Consider the following 22891-nt stretch of genomic DNA (forward strand, 5'->3'; position numbering starts at 1 on the left):
TCTCAGACGCTTCCTTCGGGACATTTGATGACGGTTTGAAAATTGAAAACCCTGGGATAAGGATGTAGAGACATGAGCTCATCAGTAGTCAAATATGGCAGTTCTGAGAATGTGTACAAACATTTTACTTACTGACTTGACTGAGGGAAAAAAAAAAAAAAAAAAAAAAAAAAAATAAAAATTGTTTGTTTTTTTTTTTTTTTCGGAAAACAAAAGCAACAGTCAAAACATAGCTTCCAGCTATGCCATCTGGGGGCATTATGTGGCATGAAATGGCAGCGTTATGATGTTTTTGGGGTAAAGTTATGTGCCAGCACATGGAGATAAACAGTATGCTTCAAAAAAGATTTTTTTTCTTTTCACTTTCTTTCTTTTTTTTTTTTTTCTTTCTTTTTTTTTCTCTTTTTCTTATCTCTAATTTTTTTTTCTATTTTTTCTTTAAAACAACCATAACATATGTACTGAAAAACAACAGATACTTATTAAATGGAGTATATTTCGAGGACATTTCAAACTCAGTAACCATCCTAACCAAACCAACCTATTAACATAAAATATTAATGTGTGCACAATATTATTTCAGTCAGCTCATCAACGATCCGAATACATTCCCTGGGATGCATTAAGATTTGCTGACTCTGTTCTTTCTGACAGGGCAAAAACGAAGCGTGGTTGGGAGGGAGGGACAAGTAAAGTCACAGCAAGCCATACAAACTATTACCTAGGGCTCTGCGGCTGACCACCATGCCTTCCACCAGGGGAATCACCATGCCAAATTTGCCCACAGCTCCGTGCAGCCGGATCCTGAAGAGTCCCGTCTTCAGAGGGTGGATGAAGATCAGAGGAACGTCCTTCTCTAGTAACCCTGACCTGCAGCAGAAACAGCAATTAGAAAGACAAAAAGAAAAGTTGATACTGTAAGTGATTTGTCACAAACCAGAATGATAAAGAAAGGCCATGTTAGACTGTAGTATGTATTTAAACTGTTTTATCCTGTGGAAGTACATAGAATAATATTTGAAGAATAGCGGCACAATATTAAAAAACAAAAGAGCACTTTTGGATTTCATACATTAAAATGATCTGCCCTGATGAAATTCAAAACTGTTACATACAGAGTTATTAGGGAAGCGCATGTTACGACCTAAGATGACTCAAACTAGAGCCTAACAAATACCGTGGCAAAATGTAAACGACACAGATAAGTTTCACAATGGTAGTATGCATTTAATGTACAGGAGCTTCCATTTTTCTCAGTGTACACACAGCTTAATACTGGGGTAAGCCATTCTAGCAATTTTACCACCATGAGGCAAAGTCAAGCACATTAGGTCCATTAAAAATAAGCAAAGGCCGCTGCACATCACTGCTTGCTACTCTATTTTTGAGTTTGTTCTGTGTTTACCAATGCACACGATATGATGTTGCTAAGTGTACAATGCTGATTTCTGAAACATCATTTAATACTAAAACAAAAGGACATTTATAAAAGATGACCATATTTATACCTGGCTTTAACATATATCTTGACAGATCGGACTGCAATCACGTAGCACTTAACTGAACTTCTGTGTAAATGCTAGTAGGTTTTCACTCCACATGAAACAATTACGTAGGCAGAGAAAATGTGTCCATGCCTGACTGGCCTTCTCCTCTGCTGCCAGTTTCAGAATTTTAATGGCCTAAAATAGCTTCTGTGTTTGCTGTGAAAATAAGAAACATCATTTAGCAATCTTCAAATATCCGGCCCACCCACTATCTTTCAAGGGACCTGGGCATTCAGAAAATTAGTTATGTCACTGATAAAGTAAAGGGGGTTCATGTTGTATCAGATCACACAACCTTCAGAAAATGGCCTCTCAAACGTGACATTTGGTTAAATACAACCCATTTAAATCCATTTGAGGCTTGTAGTCCATGGCCTCAGTTGAAGTCAATCTACAATCTTTACAATGAACTTGCTGAGTAGCACATTATCTCCAGCTTAAAAACAATGGACATATTAATCACACTTCACAAAAAAATAATTTTCCTTTACGCCTCTTCACGCTCCTAACTGTCATCACAGCTTTCGCAGTTCCGCTTCTCTGCTTGCGTTTTGCACACACTGCGTGTTCTACTTCCTGTTTTGCGCTTTATGGGTTCACGTGATGCTTTTTATACCGCATGTTAGAGCACATGCTGTTTTGCAGTACTGTTTGCACCCAACCCATGCCAATTCATGAACTATATGCGATCCATACTGGCAGCAAAGTGTGAACTTCTGAATACCTGCAGGAAGTGCTGTTGCTCATGCTAGCTTCCAAGCCCGTGCTGGTTTCCGCCAACAGATCAGACAACGGGAAGTTCTCTAAAAACAAAGAAACAGTGACATTCATGCACCTCAATCCACTGGTCATGTACTTGAGAAAACACCTTTTTAATGTTACAGAGGTTGACTATTTAATAATAAAAGATTCTGTAAGGAGTAACTTACTGAACAAGAGAAATTGATAGAAAAAGAAAGAGAATATAATGTATGGAGAGAGACAATGTATTTTTCCTCCCACCATTAGTAGTCTCAAATTACAGGACATGGAGGCAGTATAAAGAGTATCTTCCTACCGATATCATCAAAGCGTTCAACCCAGACCACAAACACCTTTGTCTCAGGACCCAGTGGTGGGAAAGACTTTCCAGTCGATGACCTCTTTGTCTTCACCAAAGGACTCAGCTAAAGAAGCAGCACAACACACAGTGCGTTTAACAAAACGCTACATTACAAAAATTTGAAATCATACAGGTGAGATACACTCACATAAGCCAAACTTTACCTTCTTGGCAGACTCCAGGTTTTCAGAATGATTGGGGAACAGCTCCAGTGTGAGATTGGGTTGTTTGAGTAAGCCAGGCATGATGTCTGTGTTGGTGTCTGCCTCCACTGTGGAGTCACTGTGCACTGATGACTCCTCTGGGAAACAACACAGAGCAAATGGCAACTCTGTCAGTCCTTATTCCCTCACTGGGTTTTCATCATATACAATATCACTTCATATTAAAAGTAGTGAATACAGACCAGAATTTTCTGTTAAAGATGGAACAACAAAGGCAATCTCTGTCAGAGCATCAGCGTAGTACAAAACTTTCTTCTCCCCATTGAACACGGAACCTCCTGTGTCCTCAGGAGTAGCTGCTTCCTCTATAGTAAAAAATAAAAAATCTAGAGTTCAGCATTGACTTAGGTACCACAAATATCCAACATGTAGATAAACAGTTTCCATGATGTGCATTTATCCAAAGTCTTCTTTAAATCTAGCTCAGAAGTTATTTTACTAGCTTACCTGTCTGTTGTATATCATTGCTGTCGGAGCAGGAGTTGAGGGACCAGCTGGTATCTAGGTGTCCCGTCCACCCGGGGTGGCGTCCCACGTCCACAGGCCAGCCCAAGGACAGCAGGAACTCCAAAAAGTGGGGCTGGACACTGGATGATGACTCCACATTCCTCAGGATCTGATCAACAAGAACAAGTACAGCTCAAGTACAGGTCAACATCCATTTTTCAGCCTAGTTAGAATTTGATAACAGGCCCAACTCATGATATAGTATCAGTGTTTCCCACAGAATTAGATTGCATTTGTGGTGGTGGGGTGACTTTTGATTACATATTGTGAAATGCCAGTGAAACCAGTCCCGGCACAAGCAAGCAACACAGTCTCATTCACACCCTGTGAATGACAGGCACGTATAAAGGGCCGCTAAAGAGACATACCGGGACGGGAAAAACTTTATGGATTTTTTGATGGTCAACCGGCAGGTACGGGAGAAGTAGAGCAAGGGGAGCTTGTCCACTAGTTATTCAATCTCAGATGGCATCGTTCTCTCAGACAGATAAAACAATAAAAATAAAAAATGCTACAAATATACTTTTACATTAATACCATGGTGGCCCATCCAAGTGAAGTCTATGTGTGGGAAACACTAAGTGTACTGTATTATTTTGTAGAGAATCTGCTGTGTGTTGCCACAACCAATCAGCCTGCATCATTCCCTCACCTCATGGCTGTTTTTCTGTCCAGCTCTCACGTAGAAAATAAAGACAGTGTCGAATGGTCGGCAGGGAAGCAGGTCCAGGTAGCTGATGTCATCAAAAAACCCTGGCAAGGATGACTCCAGGCCAATCAGATGAGGAGGTAGACGACTGTTGTTTGGCTCCTATCAATAATAAATTAATATAAATACATTATAAATAAACTCTAAAAATTAAAATGAACAATATTATAAATGTATATAAGAATCCTTTACACATTACAGCATCATTATTGTTATTATTTTTTACTAGTATTAATTCCACAGAATTAAACAGAATCACAATGCAAGATTTACCAATTTGAGTTAAGTATAAGTAGGTGGAAGGCTTGTATATAATATATGATATTGGCAGAAAATGTTTTTCACAAGTTCAGTCCAAGAGATTTTTCGTTTGCCATGAAAAGACAAATGACGTTTACCAACCTTGAGTGCCTCCAGAGACAGAAAGCCAAAGTGGGAGAGGAAGAGACGTGCTGTCTGGAACTCCTGCGAGGGTGGAGGGGGTTTGCAGTCTGTCTGTGGGTCAGGGAAAGGCTTGGACTTCCAGATTTCTTCACTGTGGCGCTCCAAGGCATTCTCATACTCTATCTGCTTGGTCATCAGAATTCGAAGCTTGTCATGCTGAACTTCCAGCTAAAAAGAAGAAAGGGATGGGACATTTTTCAAAGACAATATCAAAGAGACCGTGGCTGAGGAATGTCACCTGATTGCATAAACTCAGCATTAACCATTAAAGGGCAAGTCCCACAGTCCAAATACAGAGGGTGTCACCACCCAAAGTTCCTGTAAAAAGAGTCACTGGTTTGCGTCTGTGCTGTAAAATGTTGTTACCAAACATATAAACAGAGAAGGATTTACTACGTTACTAGCCAAATCTGTACAATCTAAACTAATCCAGTACAACAGCCCTTTATAAATCCAGTCTTTGTGGAGCCTGTAATGCTCACTTCCCTAATGCTGTCAGAGAGTAATTGATTCAAGTCTGTGGTAATTTTTCAGACTGTAGTTAATGTTGGTTAAGGGTTGCATTAAAAACTACAAATTACAACCACATGATTTGACCCTTTTTTCCAAGAGACACCCAAGTGAAATTTCATCTCTCCAACAAATCACATGTGGATAGAAGACTAGAATAATTTCATTTGTATGGAATTAGTCATAATGTGGATATAGGATCAATAACAGGATTCAGTAGGAATCTTTTCTCTCACCTCTTTACTGACAATGTCATCCAGGTCAGGAATACTAACATCAGCTTTGACAAGAGGAATCTTATCCACCTCTTCAGGGAAGGGCCTCTGCTTGACGTTGTACTTGATCCCCACATCATTGTTGGGCATTGGACGGCCCTCAGGAACAAACACCTGCTGTGGGAAGATAGAAGTAGACATATATAGAGATGTGTTATCAGTGAAAAGATTTGGAATTGCAAGTTTTGAAACGCACAACTCGAACATGTCATATTAAAATATGTCTAGGGTGATATTGGTTTAGCATTGCTGCTTTTAATTATCCAATCATCTAGTGTGATCTCACCCTCTGATTGGCACGAGCTCCTCTGGGTTGGTGGAAGAGCTGCATGGTCCAGGCATGTCTGCCGGCCGTGCCTCGGATCAAAACTGTCACTGATGGACTGGGATCTGTGAGGACAGAGTTCTACTAGTTATTTAATTTCATTTAACAGTGCTTGGTACGTGGCGGGGGATACAACTTCTACTTGTACATTAAAATGAACTAAGTAACTGCTTGATTCTCCCCGATATCCCAATAAACCGGTATTATGTCAAAGGATGGATGATAAGCTACTGACTCTGCTCATTGCCGAGAGGCTGCTCCAGCATAGCGAGGATGACCGAGTTGTCCAAGACAAAGTAGCGGAAGTTGCTGGCTCCTGTGGCACTGAGTCTGGCATAGCGAATCAGGGTGTCTTCATTCAGTAGGCTGCAGGTGGAGGCGGGCCCGCTGGGAGAGGGGAAGGCCCCTAACACCTGCATGATACTGGTGAACACCACAGGAACGCAAGGACATAAATATGACGAAACTGGGTCAATGGTTACATGCTTCCCTGCTTCCCTTTCTAATAGTCGTCTGTGTGGAGTTTCAGCAGATAAACTGGGGAAACTAGGTCACTGAAGCAGAAAAATAATGTAAAATAAAAAATAATGTTTAGTTAATGTTAAGTGTAGTACAACAACTATAATTTAAAGTCAAACCAAAATTTCTTTTACAAATGGTGATATTCACTTTTTTCCAATATTATTTTAGTGTTGAAAAAAAAAAAACATCTTTAATGATAGTCAGAAATGCTCCTTGAGCCAGACTGTGTTTTCCTTTATTTTCTGTGGTGCCAGTTAGGCAATGCCAAAAGTTATTTTTATGTTTGAAATATACTGTATATCAAACACATAACTGCTGCAGCTGACTAGCCAACTGAGCTAATCTAATGTGCAAAGCAACGTTAGCAGTACAACTGCATTTTACATGGTGGACATTTATTTTGCTAGCTTGTCAGCAAGCTAAGCTGCGAGATAAAATTAGTGTCTGTGCTTGTAGATAAGGAGACTTCATGGCTAGAAAGCCAGTGTTTGCTGCAGTTCACCGTTCGGAGCTCTTTGGAGTCAATGTCATACTCTGCTCTCTGAATGTTACTCTGTCATCATTACACAGGTGACAGAGAGGTGATGGTTACCGTTTTATAAAAATGTTAAAGAAATAAAAATATAAATTGTTCCCCTTTGTTTACTGTTTTTTCCCTCCGAACATGGCCCAGTACATGCCATTTACAGAGCAGATAAAGTATATACGTGGACCTTTCAAACAGAATTTTAATATCAGCTTTAAAACAAAATAAAATATGAGTAACTATATCAACTAACTAACCCTTATCCACTCTGTATAAACTTTGAGGGGTCTCACCAGGACAAAGTCGCCTCAGCAGCATCCTTCACCCTCATTGAAGCTGGGTTGTGCTCCTTCTCTCCTTTATGTCGAACCTCCTGTTCTTGTCGGGACTTGCTACCAGAGATTCCCAGCTCCACAATCTCCAACACCTCTACCAAACAATCCTGATACAAAAAAAAGAGTACAGTTTTAACAAAACACTAACCCTCTCTAACCTAAACAACATATCTGAAATTTTAAATCCTGTGTCTTTAAAGTTACCTTCTCATCCAGCATATCAGGGTGTTCTGTAAGCCACACACACAGAAACTGGAAGGCAGCTACAATCATAGAGTGGAGGTCTCGGGACTGAAGAGGAGCTGGACGGCTACACTGGTACACAATGTACCCACATATAGAGCTGACAGCACGTTTACGGTCTGCAGAATCTACTCCCACCTTTACCTGGTTTAGACATATACCAGAAGTACAAGCAAATGAAGTGCATTAGATACATTATAAAAATTCTTCATTCCATGCCAATAGGAACATTTTGTGTGCTTAGGTGCGAGAGATAAAGAGATAAACTGTTTCACTGACTTATGACACATATGATAAGTTGTGGTTTTAATCAAAAATTATAAAGGGAAATTACAGCATTGTTAGAACTCATTTGCGGGGTATGTAGTGGCAGATATTCACATGATAAAGCCAATTACTGCCTATCTTACTAATGAGACCTTATTTGGAAAGTGGCACATCTCATGGCAGCATGTCGTTAAAAAAAAATCTGTACAGCTATTAGAAGACAGAGAAATTGCTGTCTCTATACAGACAATCTCTCATTTTGGTATCTTGTGGTACTTTGTTGACACATTTAGGGCAACTCCCTTGTGATAAACTTGAAGAAGTTGACATGAACCACTCAAATGCAACGCTAGTTTTGTTCTCTATGACGCCAGAGTGTTTCATTTGGGAGGGAACTAGTAAACTAGGACCAGTGATTAAGATCAAGTTAATATGCCCTAAAACATGTTAATTTCAGGCCATCATTTTCTGTGAGCCTTGGTCTTAGAGGAGAAAATCCAAGATTTCCCTGCAAAACTGTTGTGGTTTCATAAGTTTACAGTGTTGAGCGAAGTGGCAATACAAGCGATACTACTGGTTGAGACCTGGCTGGGTAACATGGATAAACTGGAAGACATACAGTAGTCTCACTTTGGCCTGGTCAGCTCGTAATGACTGCAGATTGCTACAGTGAGCCTCGGTGGTGCTAGCCTTACCTTGGCAAGCCCGGCCAGCAGCTCCAGGGCAGCCAGTGAAATGCTCATGTCTTGCCTCCACTGAGAGTTGAGCCTCTGAGTGACCAGGTGGATGCTGCGCACCAGCAGGCCTGCCGCTGTATCTGGAAGAGCTAGACCATATAACACCCCGAAATACCAAACACCGCAAAGAATAGAGCAAGGCAGATATTCAGGCAACAGGTACACACGACTACAGGAAAAATGTCCTGGATGCCCAATTAGTAGATAAGTTTAGGTATTCAAAACATGCATTAGTAGAGTGTTTGAAATCAGAACAGCACAAAAATTAAGCTAGACTGAGGAATAGATAATAAATAAACTGCTGAGGAATAGGCGGTCCTTCACTGACGAAATAAATAAAGTGATAGGTCATTCTGATGCAAACCCTGAGAATTTAAAGAACTACTTCCTATTTTTAGTATAGTATAGTAACAGACAATTACATGAAAACCTATATACAGCGTTGTTGATATGTCACAGATTTTCTGTGATATAATAATAAACTGCTATGAATTTGTGATATTAAATGATAGACCACTTTAAGTGGAGTAGACACTGATAAATCAAGGCAGTCACAACTCGTCAGCCAGCACCACACACTGTCTCACTTTAACCTGCCATTTACAGGGTTTAAAACAGGAATATGAGATCACTACAAAAGGAAGAAAAGTTTTAACAAGTGGAAGTAACAGAGACTTAGGTAAAGGCTGTAGCACAAGTGAATTTTTTTCTCTTCTGCATGGTCCCATTTAATTTTTCCCATTTTCCTGTCCCATACCTATTACGGTTGTTCATTTTGTTCGATCAAGAGTAATTATTTCTCATGCTGATGATCCACTTCAGAGTTTCTACCTAAAGAATCCTGGAGGGCTAAACACACTAAGTAATGCTTTAAAATGTTTAAGTGATTAAGTTGATGCTTCAGCATGGCTTAAATTTCAGAAATCAGGCCTATGAATTTAATAAGAACAAAAAAACCCAAATCAAGCTGAATTGGTTTCAGTTTCTTAAACAATGGTCCACAGACTCCTGTCCGCTGTGAAATCTTATTTTTCCTGTCCAGTACTGAGCCACACAACACAATGTAACCATCCTGTCCCAACGGAACGTTTTAGAACCCCTTCGCCGTAAGCAGCACAGTACTCAGTGAAAATAGACGTAAAATTGAAATGGGAGCTGTCATTACTCAGCCCTCCCAACAAAAAGACAAAAACTTTGAAATGCTTTTGATTAGGCAACATTGTTGCAACTAATCAATTAGAGAAAAAAATGCAATCAGCCCCGGCACCTCATACATCACAGTGCCAAAATGTTGTTTAATAGCACAGCATCACAGCAACACATAACTTTGTATCACCTACAAAAACATTTTACCCAACGCTTCTTAACTCTGCAAAGCACTTTAACCACGTTAGCTGGAACAAATGTGTTAGTTTGATAAGTTACATGTTTAACACTGATCTGCAAGCAGGTACTGATCACAGGACATGATGTGTCTGTTATGCATGATCTCACTCTAAGCTGGGGCTACTATGTTAATTCAGCAAGCGCAAGTGAGTAGTATCTGTATGTCTTACCATAGTCTCGAAGCAGGGCCTGAGCAGGACGCTCAGAGTCTGGGCTGGTAGCCTCTGTGCTGCCCCCACTGGTGAAACTAATGCCACTGTTGGTGCGACTGTGACTCTGACTCCTTACTGTCACGTGGCTCCCATCTATACTCCCCTGCCACCACAAAAACACAGCAATCTTGATGTCCAGTCTATCACACTGTTGCTAGCATCATAAAATGTTAATTAATTAATTAGGAAACAGCAGGGATCTGAGCCTTACGGTTTCAGTCTGTGCACCTATGGACTCCAACAGTGCTGAGTCTTGAACAATATTGAGCATTGCACCTTAGATGGGGGAAGAAATTAACAACAAAAAGATACAAAGAACAATATATAGAATTAAAAACAAAATTAAAAAAATTATTTAGTTCAGCATTATTACGGCACAAGTAATATGGAGAGGCAAAATAAAACGATCAAGACAATATAAAGAGGGCAGCAGATACCCAGGATGAGCTGAGTGTTAGTGGGGTCAGTCTCAGTCTGCAGTGCTCCTATCAGGACATTGACAAGACGTAGCCTCAGGGACAGGAAAGACACAGGCTGGTCATGAGGCCACCCATCCTCCTCATTGAACTTTCCCTCCAACAGAACCTGAAGCGTACAAAGTCAATATAGTTAATGACCTGGTGTCTCTGAAAACGGTGCAAACAATAAAAACTTTTAGGGCTTGCTTTACTGTTATGCGAACATCAAAAGCTCTTATGGAGTTGTAAATTTAAAGAAAGAATGATCTACACCCTCATGCCTTTAACTTGTTAAAAATTTAAAATGAGCTAAGGGAAAAGGATTAATGAGTTACAATTACAAAAGATAATTCAAAACCAGCTAAATCCTGCACTGAAATGGCAGAGAAGAAACCAATAAAATGACAGAAGTAAGCAAGATTGTATTAGCTCAAAGAAAAGTAAGACAGATACCAAAGCTGTTACCTCTGATTTGATGTTGCCAAAGTGATGCGGCAATGGCAACATGGCCAGCAGGATGTTGATGGAGGCTCTCCTCAAGTCGGTGGGATTCACATACATCTTGAATTTGGACAGCTCCCTAGAAGAGTACAACAAATCTCAAACAGACAAACTTAAGACAATATCCTCAAAATTGACCTCAGAGGAGAAACCTGACTATTATCATATTGTTTTCTAGTTAGATCAGCAAATATCACATTACATCAAAATCTTTTTAAGATTTTTTAAAATCTTTGATTGACCAAAATTTGTGTTACATACTACTAGTCTAACCTGTCTGGTACAATTGTCTCCAGGGCAGCTATGAAGTAGGGCACCACCACATTGATGCCCTTAAGGTCAGTACAGAAGAGAAAGGAAGAGTTGAGAATGATAGAAGCCAGAACTGGTCTACAGATGAAATCAGAGATCTGGAGACCCTGAATGAGGACCATATAAAACCTGCAGAAAAAGAAAGAAGTAGCAATATATTAGCCATTCTACTTTAGTAGTTTTGTACAGTTGAAAATCTTAACAGCCAACACCAAAACTGCATGTCAACAGTTATGCTGATGTCAATGTCTGAATTAGAATTTGGCATGATTAACAAAATAAAGGATTGGACTATGTTACCTGGACAGGTAAACAGGCAGAATCTCTTCTCCAGTTTTCTTGCTACAGAAGATGCGGCAGAGAGTCCCACAGGCCTCGGCTCGTCCTGCCTCGTAGCTCTCTGGGAACTCGTTGGCGTCAAACATGGGGTTAGACACCATGGAGTCAGTGGACATTTGAGAACCCTTCCGTCTCAGCTCCAGACCTACTTGAGTGGCTATCGCTGCAGAGAGTAAGAAGAGACAGAGAATGAAAGGACGCTGAATTGTAATGTGGTCGTTAGTATTCATGCAAGTACAGTATGATAAAACAGGCAAACATAGACATGTATCTACTATATGCACAGTACAACAAAAAAGTAAACTGTAAAAATTGGAAAAACAAAAGCACCACAAAGCAGACATTTAATCACTATCACAAAAAGATAAAACAAAGACTTCAATGACTGCAAACACACACTCACATCGTTTAAAAGCATTCAATAAAGGGAACTCTGACACAAAGAGTTTGCCACAGAAGTTCTACCTATCACTGGCACAAAGCAAGACCAAGTGTAGTGTGCTGGTAATAAAATGTGTCTGTCATTCTCTGCTGCAAGACCACTAAGCAAAATCCCTGTGTCAGCTCCCTCGCTGCTACAATTATACGACTGTAACTCGAGGTACAGGACATTCACTTCATGCATTGAGGCACCAAACCAATAAAATCAAAACTCGTGAACTGACAATACAAAAGAATATTACAGGAAACAAAACATTAATGCTGAACTTGAAGGGGGTCTGAAACTAAATAATAAGGATTAGTGTGACCCAAACCAAAGAAAATGAGAACTTAAAACGGGGTGGCGTCACAAACTGGCAACATTATGATCGAGACAAGTGGTCAGTTGGTGAAACCCATTCCATCACCTTTGTAGAAACGCTGAGAGAATGCTGGTGGACTTTTATATATGACAAGGAGTGGGAACAGAAACAATGATGATAATGGCAATGATCATGAGAAACACAACCAAAAAGCAGGAAGATTTGTCAAGAAACGCAAATCAAGTGAGGAAAAAAAGCTGCCGTTCCTACTTACAAGATTTATAAGAAAGGAGAATTTGGATAAAAGAGGCTGCAAGATAACAGAAATAGTGGAGAGACACAAAATCAAAGCAAATCCAGTATTTTGGGATCAATTCATATCAGGCATGAATTGTTTTTTGTTCTCCTCAATACATGACTTTTGACCCATTACAACTCTTTAACATTAATCAGACATGGTAGACACGTGCAGGACACTACACCAAAAAGAGAAAAATAAATGGAGAGCCAGTGATATGCCAAATTTATTTTCAAATACTAAGAACTGTATGTGCTGCCACTGACTCCTCTAGTGATGATTTTACCAATAAAATGAGTCTATATGAAGTCCTCAGCATATGGTTATAGTCTATATGCAGTTTTAGCCATGTTTAAATAGTTGGTAGATGTAAATGATTTAGAATCAGATGGAAATCTCATACCAGGCCACTTCTAACCAAGCCCTCCACACACAGAAAAGCACAAAGAAGTTTCAGAGAAAATGGTGAAAAAGGAAAGGATATCCCAACGACACACAATAAAAAAAATAGCACACACACCAAAAACTCAGACAACTCCACAAAAACACATACTAATGAACAGCAACGAAACTCCCACCTGACCATGCATTAATGGAAACGCTATAGCCATCATCTCACTTCTTACCAGTCATGCTAGGGTCTCGACTGAGGCCACTGTGGAGCTTACAGTGCACCAAAGCAGCGTCGAAAAGCCACTGGCCGAACAGGTTAAGGATGCTGTTGACCTTTGGCCGTGCCGGGGCTGGCAGGGGCCGAGACTCCCAACTGCTCTGGTTGGGACTCGAAAGCAGGGTCGGGGAGGACGAAGTTTGCTGCTGCTGCTGCTGCTGCTGCTGGGATGCTTTGGTTGGTTGACTACCACTGCCCTGCAGGGTGGGGAGGGAAAGAGGAAGAGATCTGTTCGGGTTGTCGACAACACTATCAGTGTAACTAACAGATCACAGACTGATAATTTAAGTTAAAAGATGAGTTAAAGAGACAATTTCTTCTGATTTCTTCACATAAATACCACAAGAAAAATGCCAGGACATGATACACACCATGTGTCTCAAATGTAATAGCCCAGTTCTGTCTGTAGATCAACAGACTTTTTCTATCATGCAATTATTGTTTGTTATGGTTTAATGGACTTACGGTTGAACTCTTGCTCGTGGTTTTGGTGACCACTGTATGCCGCTGCTTGCGGCTGTGAGGGGGCGTGGTGTTGGCGATGGAGGGGGGCGGAGACATGCTCATTCTGTTGACTGGGGTTGGCGGGGCACTGTCAGCTCTGGGACGTGATATACCTGTTGACAAAAAGGTAGAATGAGCTGGGAACTAAAGTTTATGGTTTTCCCTCATAGTGGGGGTTGGGGGTTGTGATTAGTCTCGTTAATTTTCCCGCGGCCAGAACTTGCTTTAGGTAAATATGATCATATTCCAATTTCTAATGTTGTGAAAGAGAGAACAAAATGAAGTGGCTTCATAGTGTGAACGAATCATAGACAATATTCATTCGTAGACATGCAAGACGACGATTAGATACAAATCACCAGTAATTGATCTTCATCCATCTTGATTGACTTTTTATGCCCGCAGGAGACCCCTTGTTGATGATCTTGTAGTTTAGTCTGAATGTCTGGGACATATCATTTTTGCTACAGTAAAACTAATCCCAGTTGTTAATATCATCACCACCAATACATAGACCATTATATGCCCATCTCATTCTATGATGTGTCAGCTGATGTCTGTACCATGAGAGAGCAGCACTGGGCAAAAAGAGAACACCCTCTCCCGTGCATCTCTCTTTTCAACAGAGATACCTACAGTGCAAAGAGAAGAATACACACTGACATGTTTCTATTCAAATGTTTAAACAGGTATTACTGACTGACATCCTCCATCTTGATTTTACTCAGGAGCAGTGCCTGTATACCAACTGGCAAGGATTAAAAGCGGTTACATGAACTCAGTGCCTTGGATTGCTGGCTCTTCCTACATATTTCACCTTTTTCACCACTCATGTACACATACACACATTTCTGCTTACCCTTTTTCAAAGAATATTGGTGTTTAGGTTATTTGAATGTATTTTTCCTACCCTCCAGCAGCCATTGGTATCCACTGATTTCAACACAGTAAGGAAATTAACTTGTAGCAACTTGAAACTTGCTTGATATAGATCACAATAAACACTGCATCTGCTTTTATTTTTGTCAAAGCAACATCTCTTTTGAATGTAATGTAGGGCAGGCTCTGCAAATCATCATCATCCCATGCCACAATAATGTAATTTTGACATGAATGAACATCAATTGGTGCCTTGAGGTTTGGAATAACAATTTCAAAAACAGGAGAAATGCAGACATGATTTGTGGTATATTTGCTAAAACTTCCAAAACACATGTAGAATCCTTCTGATGAGTTTTACTGTTTCATTCTGAAATACATCCCTTTTAAACATTTATACTAAACAGTCTCCCCCAAATAGTCCACCTTACCCAAGAAGGCGTCCACTAGGCAGCTGACACCCCTCATGGCCCTGAAGAAGATCTGGGGGAGCTGTTTCAAACACGGATGCAGCACCACTTCATGAGGGATACCGCTGGAGTTAAGAAACTGTTCCTGAAACTTTGGAGTGGTGCTCACAATTGCAGGGTTGCTCAGGTCCACTGGGTTGCTAGAAAAAAAACAAAAAGCAAATTCATGCGTTAAACAAAAAGTTTACAGACACAGCTAAAGCTTGTTTGGGTATGCCTTATATCCGTTCAAGCCAATGGCTTGGATAGAATGGAATCGGTTCTATGTCTTTGTCTTTCACTGAGATCATACTGTGATGATTTTGACTTTCTGAACACATTTGGAACTAACAACGAAAGAAAAACTGACATGGTGACTTTAACAAACAGTGAAATTAAATGATCTATGAATAGGAATGAGTTTGGTTTGCAACTGCAGTGCTACCATTAGGAAGATGTTTTGGAGCACACTGGATAAGAGCAACACCGACAGACAGACAGAAGGCTGAATAATGGAATAAATGAATAAAAGAAGTAAGGAAATGAGGAAAGTATGGATGAAATCCGACAAAAAATGACCATTACATAGAGAAGGGAAATATTTGATAAGAGTGATATGCGTTGCTTTAGTACCACTATGTGCTACAACTTCATTGTCTATTAAGACACATTAACAAAGAAACCATCTATGTCAGTTAGGGTTAGTTTGATGGGGAAGAAGCATCTCTTTTTCAGGTTAGAATCCAGAGAATACAATAATATTGAGGAATTACGCACCTGAGCATGTGGAGAAAGCGGTACCACGTCTGTGCCACACAGTCATTGTCCATCTCTAAAGGAATAAGGTTGGCATCCTCATCAGGAACTTTAAAAGGTGGGAAGGATGGTCCGTGGGTAAAGCGCAAAAGTCTGGATTGGAGAAAAAAGACAAGACACACACAGATTGTCTCACTCAGTAGAGAAAACAAAACGTGAAAGGCCTTAAACAAAAAGAAGACATCGTTCCTGTTGTGATTATTACAACCACCAATATTCAGTATTTGCCACTTTAGAGGCTACTAATATTTAGGTCAAAATTAGGTTTGCTTTTCCCCTCTGTGGACACAAGAGATAAACAGGTTACACAAACCAGCTGTCTTAACTCTCCTCCAACAACTCAATAATGCAAGTATAAACAAAACTCACACTCAGTGAAGAAATGTATGAAACCCTTTTCACCAGTAAATCCAAAATCACATGAAGTTAAATTGATGTCTTTCTAACCTAGAGGTCAGAGCACAGGCCACCCTGCTCCACTGCTCTACAACAGGAGGGTGGTGTCTCCAGTTGGCCAGCATCTCCCTTGCTGTCTTCCAGTATGGTGGCGTGGGAAAACAGCGGGCACATGCCAGCAGCCACACCTCAAACAGCACTGCCATCAATTTCTCTGCCAGTTTCTCTGCCACCCCAACTGGAAAAGGGGGAAACGTTAGTTATTAGTGATAATTACTAACAAACAGTAATCACCTAAGTAAATACATCAACAGCAGTTTAAGAGGACAGCAAGCGGGTTACCTCCAACTGTGGGTGGGGCAAGCAATGTGTCGTTGATGCGAAGCAGGAAGAGCAGCAGAACCTCCCAGGTTTCTCTAACCATAGAAACAGACTCTCGTGCCAGTTTCTGGACTGCTGTCAGAACCTGCTGGCAAAGCCTGATATGGTTCAGACTGTGCTGTTCAGGCCTGGAGAGAGACAGAGTGTTTGAAATCAGGGGATAAGGAGGGAAATTGAAAGAAAACAGCAGGAGGATAAGTGGTATCAACAGTCAGAGATTAATGTAGGATGACTGTTTACAGCGGCAGACATGGTGTAAAAACAAACATATAAGATGTGCACCAAGTTTACATTTACATTTAAGGGCTGATCTGTGAACACTTCTGACCTACCTTGGTACAAAGACGTTGTAAAGATGTTTGAGGATGGTCTGCACGTACATATTGGGCTCCTTGACTACAGGTTGAGGCATCGAGTCCCTTGGCGACACCAAGGCCATCATCCAGTCTGTGTACACATCTACACACAGCTTGACAGTGTCCCCTTCTAGGGGAAGGGTGAGGCCATAACACAGCACCTCCATGGTCCACTTTACCTAAGATCCAAAGCATTCTCATTAATTTAGGTTAATGTTTTCAAGTTATGAGTTATTTATTATTTTGCAGCATTTTGCTATGTAGCATATTGCTATCGAATAGTCCTGTATCTCAATGCACTTGACACAGACAGAATGGCATCTCTGAAAACATATTTTCAACGGGGTCATATTCTGCAAGTGCTGTCACTCTGGTGATATAATACTGTGCCTTTATGTCAGTCTGCACTATGTCAAGTGAGTGACTATAAGGAGTTTAGCAAACCTAACTTAGTGTTTCATAGCAAAGACGGCAAAAAGTTTAAAATAAGATGATGATGGCAACAACAATATGCAGCCTCTCCCAGCCATATGTTTAATAATAATTAATAATTAGCACTATAGCTACATACATAGCTTAAAGTGAGCCTACATTAAAAGCCTGCATAACAGCTCTCCCTTGACGATTTCCTGCAATATTTTATATCATTTTCTACAGTGGTTTGTGTAATAGTCATGAGGAGAGGAGGGTCAGTGTGGATCAGTAGTGGCATGAAGGTTCAACTGAGCTTTATCCTCACCATGAAGTGAAGCAACAGCAGCCCTTCAGATGCATGGTGCATTTGAGAAATATTGCTGAAATATTTTTAACCCAACGCACTTCCTCTCACATCACTTACTGACGCATGCTGTCATACCATTCACTGAAACTCCTGGCTTGCTGTGAGCTCTGTGGTTCACTTGCTAACAACAGTGTATATTACAAGATGTTCCAGTGTTTTATCAGAGCACAAGGGAGACTTTTTTTGACAGCTGGTGTATACAAAGCACACAAACAAAAGGATCAGATATTGATTTGGCTTTTTATAGCCAATCCATCAAAACCACCTTGAATAAGACTCAGTCCTGATCCAACGGATGGGTTCAGGACACCCCATTTAAACATTCTTATTCTGTTTATCTCTAGATATATAGTGTTTGCTTCAGAGGCTTTAGGGTATAAAAACAGCCACTTACATAGTGTTTTTCTTGTAATTTTTGCATTATCAATGCACAACATGTAGAGAAAATAAACAAACACATAGGCACCCAAACTGTGGTCATTTTTGTTTATATGGAATGTCCAGCATGAACAGCATTAAGTGTCTGTTGAGTTTTAGGCCAAAGCCTCCTGCAGAGATTGGAAAGGGTATTTCCTCAGTCGACAGCACTTTGAGACTTAGATCCCATGACATAAAAATTGCACTCTTTGGCCTCAATGTCAAGCATTACATCTGCTCAAAATCACGGTCAGCACACATACTATCATGCCTACAGTGAAACCATCTATTTAGTCAGTGATAATTACATATGGCACTTAAGACAATGCCAGTGATGTAGAGGCTGGAAATTTAAGTTGATCATTGCACGTATTGATATATCAAACAATCGTCATGCAGAGTGAGAAATAATTTGAATTCCCTCACTGTGGTCACACTAAGCTGCATGTCCACAACAATACAAGGTATTAAAATGAAATGTCAAACAATGCATAGTGCATACACCAGCTGGACCTCTTTCTCACCTCCTTGTCTGTCTTGAGGATGTTCTCTGTGGCGACGGGGCTTACAGCTGTTCCCAGAGGCTTGACCACGGCATTTGCCACCTCTGTGCCCACGCTGGTAGGATAGGTGTGCAGTACACTGAGGTGGCCCTGGTCGCTCTGCACCACCAACTGCAGCGAGCGCCACTCGGAGTACATGCTGCCGATGTCTACTGCACTCTACTCACACCTCCTGCCTCCACCTGCAGACACACGAATCCAGAAGAGTCAACTTAATATAGCAAGTTGAGGAAACTACGAACAGGTTACTTAGTTAATGTCCAGAACCTTTACAGTTGCCTCCTCTGTTGTGAGAATACTTTTGTCATAGGTGTGTTGTCGCTGCTAACAGAAAGACATGCACACCTCTCACAGCACAAGGTTCTTTAGATAGTCGTAAGGATCAGAACGACCATCAAGATGAAAAGTCCATCAAACAGTATTTGAACTTGAACTTGTTTAACTGGTTTACTCTTATCTTGTGTGTTTGGGTGGAGAGAGAATGCAGGATAAAACGTCTAACGTTAGCAACTACAAAAGATTAAATTATATTAAAACAAGTGTCATTTGCTGCACCGCATGCATGCGTAACTTATCATACAACCTTATAAGAGTCTAAAGTCATGTACATTGGCGTATAGTTGGACAGTAAACAGGACCCATCGAACAGCCCAGATTTTTTATGTTACTACTAACGCTACGTCTCTCCTTCCAGGAAAAGCAAAAAGTATCAAGGCTAGCATTATATGCTTCCGTGCCCCGTAAGCTAAGACGGAGTCAAGGAAAGACACATACCAGCCATGTATATCCTAAACATCGAGTCGGTAACAAGCAGAGGAGTCACAACCAGGAAACGGTTCTGAAAACGATTAGCGTGCTAACGTTAGCTAGCATTGACATCAAAACATCTTCCTCATCTTGCTGATGACATTAGCTGAAGTTGGCTGCTGGCTGGCGTCTGTGTTACAAAACTGTCTCTCTAGATAAGGCAATAATCTGGCGTTAAGAAAAACCAACGGTTCAATGGGCTAACTTATCAGATATCTAAAACTACGTTGTAGTTGATCCGACGTTGCTAGCTAGCTTAGCCAATGTTCGCTACTCTAGCCCGTTCGTTGACATTAGCTGTCATCTGTGCTAACTACATAACTTTGGAGAGGCGCTAACGTTTGCTCGCGAGCTAAGTAACCAGGGGGGGTTGCATTTACCTGGACCAGCTGGAAATGTTGTCATAACAGGGCTCTGAAACTTGCAGTTGGTGCTTTCTATGTGTCCTGGTCTAGACCATAACAGCCTCCATCTTCGCAATGTCAAGACTTGGATATTGCAGCTTGATGGGCTAACGGCAAAAAGCATCCGTAGATTAACGCCCCCTACGGTTTGGTACAGCCACTGCAATGCTGCTCACATTGAAGAGCTCCCAGTCAATAACACAACAGAATATGTCAAAAAGAACTTCACGATAGCTGCTGTTTTCTTTTACAGTTCAAGGAGGAAAAAAAAGCTTAACTGATTAATTATATGTTTTCATCTCTGGGAGGTTTTCGTGATGTACACAAGCTGTGGAAACCCCCCCCCTTGACGTAACAGGATACAAAGTAACAGGACTTTTAAAAGTAAAATAAATGTTAGGTGAGGCATGATAGATGTATAATAAATTAGCAATAACTTGACCCTGGGTCCTCTTGATGACAAAAATGTCTCTCTGAGCCTCTAGCCTTGCCAGACTTCATTCTGGACTTACAAAACTAAAACCAGAATGACACAAAGGCTAAACAGAGAAAAACGTAGGGTTTTGTATTGTATGCATATATAAAGTAGCATTAGGGAACCCTGATTCAGTTTGGATGAATAGGGGCTCAGAGAAGCTCCCAAACCGTTATTCTCTCTGTGAAAAGGATCACCTGTAGGATATAATAATCCGAACCAACTTAAAATCCATTCTCTTATCTTTTTTTTTTTTCAGGTTTAACAGAATACCCACATTTATGCCACCAGTTAGTCCATATATAACTTCACTGGGTAGCGCCTGTAAATTAAATTCTGTAAATGCTGAAACTGTTATCGAACATAAGATGGAGACAAAAAGCTAAGACATTCAGCATTCTCAAATGGAGAGCCATAAAATGACCAGCTCAACTTTGGTGTTTATCGTTCAAGTGTTTTAAATGGTATTATAGGATCCCTCTCAGCTCTTGAAAATGAAGAGAAGTTTAGAGTTCACAGGGATGACTGAGTCACAACGATAACTGGAATTCTTTTCAAACCCTATGCTATTGTTCTTCACTCACTTTCAGCAGTGTTAGGTATTTAACTGTATGGAAGCAAATCTGTCTCACCAGATTTTGAAATAATCTGGAAATTTGAAAAAAAGCCTTTGAATTTGTAGCACTGATTTTATTTTATTTTATTTTATTTTATTATTATTATTTTTTTGCATTCAAATTATGTATCTGACTTTTTTGCGTCTGAATTCGACTCGTCAAATTTTCAGTAACTCATTTTAACTTTTATTTTTCCATGTTCACAAATTGAGAATCAAAAATTCCAGTTTTAAAAAAAAAATCAGGTAATATATATTCAAGTTGCTCAAACTCGATAAACCAAATCCAGATCCCAGAATTTGTGTTAAAAATCAGATTGAACGTCCGGGATACCAAGGCTAAGGAATCGAATCCGTCTCGAATCGAACCGACATCCAGCCAATCAAGTTACGTTCCATTGGTCATGTGACGCCGATGCTTGAAATTACAGGATAGCGGCTAGCTATGGGAACAAACGCAAACGATGGCACCCCGGTGAGTGTATTAACGCACTTATTTGCCTTTTGTGTTTTGTTTTGTTTTTTGTGAGGTTCAGTAACAGGTAATACCTGACACGTTGTCAGAATTTTTTTGGACAATAACTTCTCGGGAATTGTGAATGAGGTGGCGTGTAACTGTCAAAATATTTTTCTTGCTAAGTTTTAGCAGGGACTACTAAATACTTCCCTTGTTAAACCTTTGCTGATGAAAAGTTGGCATTACATGTGCCGTTCTCGTTGGAGTAGATATTATGTTAAGAGTTTTTCCATTGAGTTTCACCTGTACGTTTTCCAGGTCTTATTGCCCCCCAGCCCCCGACGTTTTGTTCATCCGTCCCAGGCTGGCAAGATGTATCAGCGCACAGGCCATAGAGGAATGTGTGCGAAAAGTTTACTAAAACTGATTCACAGTGGGTAACCTCTGTGTGAATCTATCATACCCAGACTTTGTATTAAATCTCATAGTAAAAAAAAAAAAAATCAGGTAATATATATTCAAGTTGCTCAAACTCGATAAACCAAATCCAGATCCCAGAATTTGTGTTAAAAATCAGATTGAACATCCGGGATACCAAGGCTAAGGAATCGAATCCGTCTCGAATCGAACCGACATCCAGCCAATCAAGTTACGTTCCATTGGTCATGTGACGCCGATGCTTGAAATTACAGGATAGCGGCTAGCTATGGGAACAAACGCAAACGATGGCACCCCGGTGAGTGTATTAACGCACTTATTTGCCTTTTGTGTTTTGTTTTGTTTTTTGTGAGGTTCAGTAACAGGTAATACCTGACACGTTGTCAGAATTTTTTTGGACAATAACTTCTCGGGAATTGTGAATGAGGTGGCGTGTAACTGTCAAAATATTTTTCTTGCTAAGTTTTAGCAGGGACTACTAAATACTTCCCTTGTTAAACCTTTGCTGATGAGAAGTTGGCATTACATGTGCCGTTCTCGTTGGAGTAGATATTATGTTAAGAGTTTTTCCATTGAGTTTCACCTGTACGTTTTCCAGGTCTTATTGCCCCCCAGCCCCCGACGTTTTGTTCATCCGTCCCAGGCTGGCAAGATGTATCAGCGCACAGGCCATAGAGGAATGTGTGCGAAAAGTTTACTAAAACTGATTCACAGTGGGTAACCTCTGTGTGAATCTATCATACCCAGACTTTGTATTAAATCTCATAGTAAAAAAAAAAAAAACCTTATAAAGTTTTCTTTCCCTGCAAAGGACCAGATGTTAGGGCTTGACTGCTGTGGATGGAGTGTCACTCACCTCAAATAAAATGCACCAGTATCTGTGCACCGAGCTTGACCATCATCTTTTCTCTGTAACATTGTGATATGACTGTGCTGTTATCATGCTAAAAATCACAGAGC

At 40.4% G+C, this 22891-nt stretch overlaps 2 protein-coding genes across 6 annotated transcripts in view; one reads left to right on the top strand and one right to left on the bottom strand.

Annotated features, from left to right (window-relative positions):
- Nucleotides 1-495: 495 nt before the first annotated feature.
- On the bottom strand, nt 496-20044 carry LOC120804112 (ral GTPase-activating protein subunit beta-like). Of its 5 annotated transcripts, none has more exons than XM_040153328.1 (29): nt 19922-20044; nt 18696-18916; nt 16950-17152; nt 16579-16745; nt 16288-16474; nt 15802-15933; nt 15007-15185; nt 13658-13809; nt 13149-13389; nt 11443-11644; nt 11104-11271; nt 10795-10909; nt 10309-10456; nt 10083-10147; nt 9830-9974; nt 8232-8353; nt 7231-7413; nt 6985-7133; nt 5879-6066; nt 5605-5708; nt 5280-5432; nt 4492-4701; nt 4033-4191; nt 3321-3489; nt 3056-3178; nt 2814-2950; nt 2605-2713; nt 2272-2350; nt 496-870 (listed from the first exon to the last, which is right to left on the bottom strand). In XM_040153328.1, exons 2-29 carry the CDS (start codon nt 18870-18872, stop codon nt 696-698), a joined length of 4341 nt encoding a protein of 1446 aa, XP_040009262.1. In that variant the 5' UTR covers nt 18873-18916; nt 19922-20044; the 3' UTR covers nt 496-695. The 5 variants fall into 5 exon arrangements, with proteins under 5 accessions (XP_040009262.1, XP_040009261.1, XP_040009260.1 ...); XM_040153327.1 differs by having other exon boundaries at nt 5280-5435; XM_040153326.1 differs by having other exon boundaries at nt 8232-8362.
- A 2141-nt stretch (nt 20045-22185) lies between these two features.
- tmco4 (transmembrane and coiled-coil domains 4) overlaps nt 22186-22891 on the top strand; it is a 29315-nt gene continuing 28609 nt past the window's right edge. Inside the window, exon 1 of the mRNA XM_040152256.1 lies at nt 22186-22229. The gene's annotated coding sequence lies outside the window, so the exon portion shown is untranslated. The remainder of the gene's footprint in view (nt 22230-22891) is intronic.

Source organism: Xiphias gladius, chromosome 18 (assembly GCF_016859285.1).
Source record: "Xiphias gladius isolate SHS-SW01 ecotype Sanya breed wild chromosome 18, ASM1685928v1, whole genome shotgun sequence".
In the NCBI taxonomy this organism is placed as follows: domain Eukaryota; kingdom Metazoa; phylum Chordata; class Actinopteri; order Istiophoriformes; family Xiphiidae; genus Xiphias; species Xiphias gladius.

Coding starts and splice junctions, on each gene's coding strand:
- LOC120804112 (XM_040153324.1), bottom strand. CDS start 18,872: ATGTACTCCGAGTGGCGCTCGCTGCAGTTGGTGGTGCAGAGCGACCAG. Junction 8,363..9,829: donor GGCCCTGCTTCGAGACTATG/GTAAGACATACA, acceptor TATATGGTCTAG/CTCTTCCAGATACAGCGGCA. Junction 5,709..5,878: donor GCCTCTCGGCAATGAGCAGA/GTCAGTAGCTTA, acceptor CTGTCCTCACAG/ATCCCAGTCCATCAGTGACA.